The sequence below is a fragment of the Muscardinus avellanarius genome (genome assembly GCF_963383645.1).
Source record: "Muscardinus avellanarius genome assembly, chromosome: 6".
Classification (NCBI taxonomy): Eukaryota; Metazoa; Chordata; class Mammalia; order Rodentia; family Gliridae; genus Muscardinus; species Muscardinus avellanarius.
This window is the reverse complement of record NC_137791.1, coordinates 110,915,557-110,920,277: the sequence shown is the minus strand read 5'-3', so window position 1 is coordinate 110,920,277 and position 4,721 is coordinate 110,915,557. Positions and strand designations below refer to the sequence as shown.

Sequence of the window (4,721 nt, the reverse complement as noted above, 5' to 3'; positions counted from 1 at the left end):
TAAATACATTTTTAAAGAAATAAATTTTTTGTTTTGTCGAAATTTATTTTTGTTAATAGAAAATAAACTTATTCTAGTTTCAAAATTGTTATACTTGAAGTTACTAATTTTAAAAAATGAACTTAAAATAATTACTTAATAATCCGGCTTTGACTAAGACAAACTGTAGATTTAAAAAAAACTACTCAGCACCATTTGTTCACAAATCTTTGAGAATTTGTTCTTAATTGGGAACTATCCTGTCAGTAAAATACAGGAATTGATAAGCTACATGAGAAAGCCTCTCAAACAGCCAACAGGAAGCCAATGTCACAAGAGTCAGTGTACTTCAGCAAGGTACGGATCCCCTCCCTGTCAGCTCAGGAAGGACACGCTTCCAAGCACTGAGGTATGGAGTCAGACTGCTACCTGCTGTTAGAATTGTTCTTTCCAGCTAATAACAGTAAATATCTGGCACAGATGCAATTGGTCATTAATGTCTGTGATTACAGGAAATTCTGTAAATAGTTTGGATTTAGTTGAATTTACTCAGAAATTATACATATTTAATAAGGGTCTGCTGGTTTCGTATCCTTACAAAATATATACAACATGTATAGGCAAATTATAGTCTTAAAGCACACTTTAGAATACTGCCAATATCTATTTTAACAAGATTCTACAATTAGAAGTAGCTGATGAAACTAAACCCAAAGTAATGACAAGGAAATTCATTCTCATTTAAGCTATGTCATTTAAGAGAACTTTATTAAAAACCATGTACCCTTAAAACCATTCAAGGAGAGGCAAGCAGGCCTTCCTCCTCACTCTTTACTGTGGGATTCCAATTGGGGTTGTGTCAGAAATGAGCATTTCTAAGTACTTCAGAAAGTCCACACAAATGTTGTCTTTTATGCAAAACAATGTCTAATGCCTGTCTCTTGCATCAGTAAGAAGTCATGCTTATCAGAATTTCCTAATACCACAACAGCATACATTCAACCAAATGCAAAGAAATGGGAGGTGGACCATTATGTCACCCTTAAAGCTTCTGCTGCCTTTTTTTCTATATTCTGTTCATCAATGTGAGCAAAGTGGACTTTTGTGAGAGACCATGTTTGATTGCCAGGACCTCTTTGGGGCATTTTTTCCTAAGTGGAATATACAACAGTTGTAGGAGTGGGGAGATAGTACAGGGAAGCTACTCTTTCCAGCTCAGAAGGAGTTGATGAAGCCCATATATGCATTCAAGAAGCCCATGGGATCCTCTAGCTGTGGGTAGTGGCTAATGTGGTCATCCAGAATCGGCACTGTGGACTGCAGCAGCATTTTCCTGTACAGCTCCAGAAACTCTGGATAGGGATTTATAGGATCCAGTGGCCCATAGATAAAGTGAATGGGAATAGACACAGAGGCAAGGGCTCCCACCCAACATCTTCTAGATTTCTTCCTCTGATTGATGTACTGTAAGCGACTGTCAATAACCAAGTTCCCATCATTGTTGCAAATTCCTGCCCACATGTCCCACAGCTCACTCTCAGAGGGCCGAGTATATGGCCCAAAGACTGGGGTGAGACCACGAGAGAATACAAAGAAGTTCATCAGCCGTGTTAGAATGGGCGACAGCTCACCTCCATCTTTAAGTAGCTTTTGGAGAAGAAACTGACGGTGAGTCTCAGGAAAGATACCTGCGTTTGTCAGACACAGACTCTTAATGGTAAGCCGGCCGGATCTATTCTGCTTGTACCTATACAGCAGCTCCTGAGCAACAGTGTCTTCATAATCATGAGACAACAGGTCGATCCTTAGGTTCTGGAGCCCCAGGTGCCGCAGAAGCGCCTCCATGATGCTGGCCGGTTTGTCACTGAAGCCAAAGCCTAAGAAATCAAGAGCAACCACTCGATGAAATCTCAGGGTCAGACCTTCACAAATCATGTACCAATCATAGCTGGATGTTGGAAGGCCATGTAAAAGCACAACTATCTCGGAACTTCTAACCATACCCACAGAGTCTTGGTAGAAGATGCGTAGGTGAAAAACTTGCCAGAAGTTTTCCATGAGTGCAGAGCAGGAGAGAGCTGAGGAGGTGGGATGTGCAGGTATGCTGCAAGCAGGGGCACAGCCAGGATCCCCACCTGGACCCACCACTCCCTCATCCTGGCTCAGGTAAGACCTGGGCTACAGGACCCCATATGGTTGGGGGGAACCGGGCACGCATGCGCTTCCTGGGGCCAGAGGCTCCAAGAAATAAAATTTTAAGACATCAGGAATAAGATTGCATTACTTTTACTTCATATTATTATTTTAAAAAAAGGTCAACATGACTAGGCTATCTATATTAGCTAATTGTCTCTTATCAAAGTTTGGTTCCTATCCTCCCACAGAGAGATGGGAGTCTTATCTTTCTTGATTATTATATTTCAAAGGGATGGCTCCCAGCTCCATTGGGAAGACTTTTCTGGGTTATAGATAATTTGCATCTCAAAGGGGCACAGAAAAATTAATAATGACAAGTTGTCTAAAGTAAATGGAAGTAGAGAACTATTGTTAGAAAGAAGCCTATTGAAAGTTTAGTCAAGCTCAGAGGAACTTAAGGGCATCATTTTACACAAAGATACAGATACCTTTTGCCAGAACTACTGAATGTTTTATAGAATGTTTATTCTTTTTCACCTTCTTTTGCATTATAGGTGAATAAAAATAGAATTATTTTTCTATTTAGATGTATGTATAAGATTGAAATACACTATATAAAATGCATATTATATTATAAAAATATAAATAATATTATCTAAACTCCATGATTAAAATCTTCCTAATATATCTCAAAACTTTTAGTGTAAAACACAAATTAATTATGTATGTATATCTACAACATTCTAGGTGACGTGATTCTCTGTATGTTTCTTATCCATTATACAATACTTAAATTTTTAACTTCAATTATCAGAACTATCCTTATGGTTGGGCCTTTAAATTAATTATTACCTTGGCTTTTAGTGCTTTTTTGACTTGTAACACTTAAGAAGACATTATTCTGTCTCCACTTTATTCCTTTTATGTAATAATGGATTTGAGGCAATACAAGATATTTTATATTTATTCAATATTGTTTATTGCAAAAATGTTTAAGATTATTAACTTAAAGATAAAAGCTCCATTTTGCTTTACAGTTATGAAAAAATTTAGTTCATAGTTATTTCCAATGCTTTTGGTCCTATAAATAAGGAGGCAGAAAATTATAGTGGCATTGTCATGGAAGAGCAAAACTTTTTCTCTCTTGCCTGGGGAGTGAAATAGAAAATTGATTAGAGCCCCATGATTCCTTTTAAATTTATGCCCCCAATAACACGAATATATCTCTATAGACACCATCTCTTAATGTTTCCATCATCTTAAAATAATACCCTGAGCTGAGAACTAAAACTTTAACACATAAACTTTTGGAGGACATACAAGATCCAAACTATAGCATTTTCTCCTTGGTCCCCAAAGTTCACATTTAGCTCACACTGTTGGATGTACTCAGTTCTGACTCAATAATCCTCAAAGTCTAAAGTCTTTTTCAGGATTGCTAAAAGTGTTAGTTCAAAGCCTCTTTTTAAGATTCAAGATAACTCAACTGTGAATCACTGTAAAAATAATTAAAAACAAACAACAACAACAAACAAAAAACAAATAATCTTTCAGGGCACGATGTCACATGTTTTATTCCAAGCATTTAGTAGGATCACAGTTCACAGACAGCTTCAGCTACTTAACATGGCCCTTTGGAACTCAGTGAGATCCTGTTTCAAAATGAAGAATAAAAACTAGACTTCCAGGAATATGGTGACAGAGAAAAGCGGCGTTTATGAGTCCCGCTAACAACTGATCTCTATTACCACAAAATCAGCTCCTTTCATAGCCAGAAAACACCATCAGCAGAGAAATAAAAACTCTAAATACAAGGGACAGAGTAAAAGAGGGCTGGAAGAACAACCAGACACCAGAAAGAAACCAGCCTGCAGTGCCATGGCCAGAGCTGTGGCATGGAGCTGCACCAGTGCCATCTTCCCTAGCAGCACCAGGCTCCAGAGAGAAGGGGTACTCAGAATGGAGCTCAAAACCAGAAAGGAGATACGCCAGCCTCACGGCCGAGGACGCAACAGCAGCACCATACTGCCTGCGGCAGCAGCAAATTCACCAGATGGCTCCAAATCAGTGCATACAACAACCCACCAGACTCCAGAGAGGAGGGGTGGACAGCAAGCTGAGGTGAGCAGCTGCAGAACAGTGGGTGTAATTCAGCAGTTTTTTTGGCGCAAGGAGCGTCTAAAGCTCCCAAGGTCTGGGCTCAGCACACCCTGCAGGGACTCAGAGCGCAAAACCAGGGAGGAGATATGCCGGCCTCACACCCGAGGACACAGGAGGACACAGCAGGAGTGCCGTACTACCGGCAGCAGCGGCGAGTTCACCGGACGGCTCCAGATCAGCGCACACAAAAACGCACCAGGCTCTAGAGAGGAGGGGTGGACAGCAAGCTTAGGTGAACAGCTGAGGAACAACCAGGTGTAATTCAGCAGATTTTTTTGGCGCAAGGAACATCTAAATTTCCCAGGGTCTGGGCTCAGCACACCCTGCAGGGACTCTGAGCGGAGCTCAAAACCAAAGAAGAAATATGCTGGCCTTACGGCTGAGTACATGGCAGCAGTGCCATATTGCCAGGGGCAGCAGCAGCAAGTTCACTGAGTCCACAACTG

General features: G+C 40.4%; 1 protein-coding gene across 1 annotated transcript; it reads right to left on the bottom strand.

Moving 5' to 3' along the window:
* Positions 1-1,194: 1,194 nt before the first annotated feature.
* LOC308264373 (mesoderm-specific transcript homolog protein-like) lies at positions 1,195-2,135 on the bottom strand (the record flags this gene model as incomplete). The annotated part of the gene is given in 2 exon segments (XM_080697591.1): positions 1,195-2,006; positions 2,009-2,135. Coding segments are annotated over 2 exon segments (939 nt in total).
* Between the last annotated feature and the right edge of the window lie 2,586 nt (positions 2,136-4,721).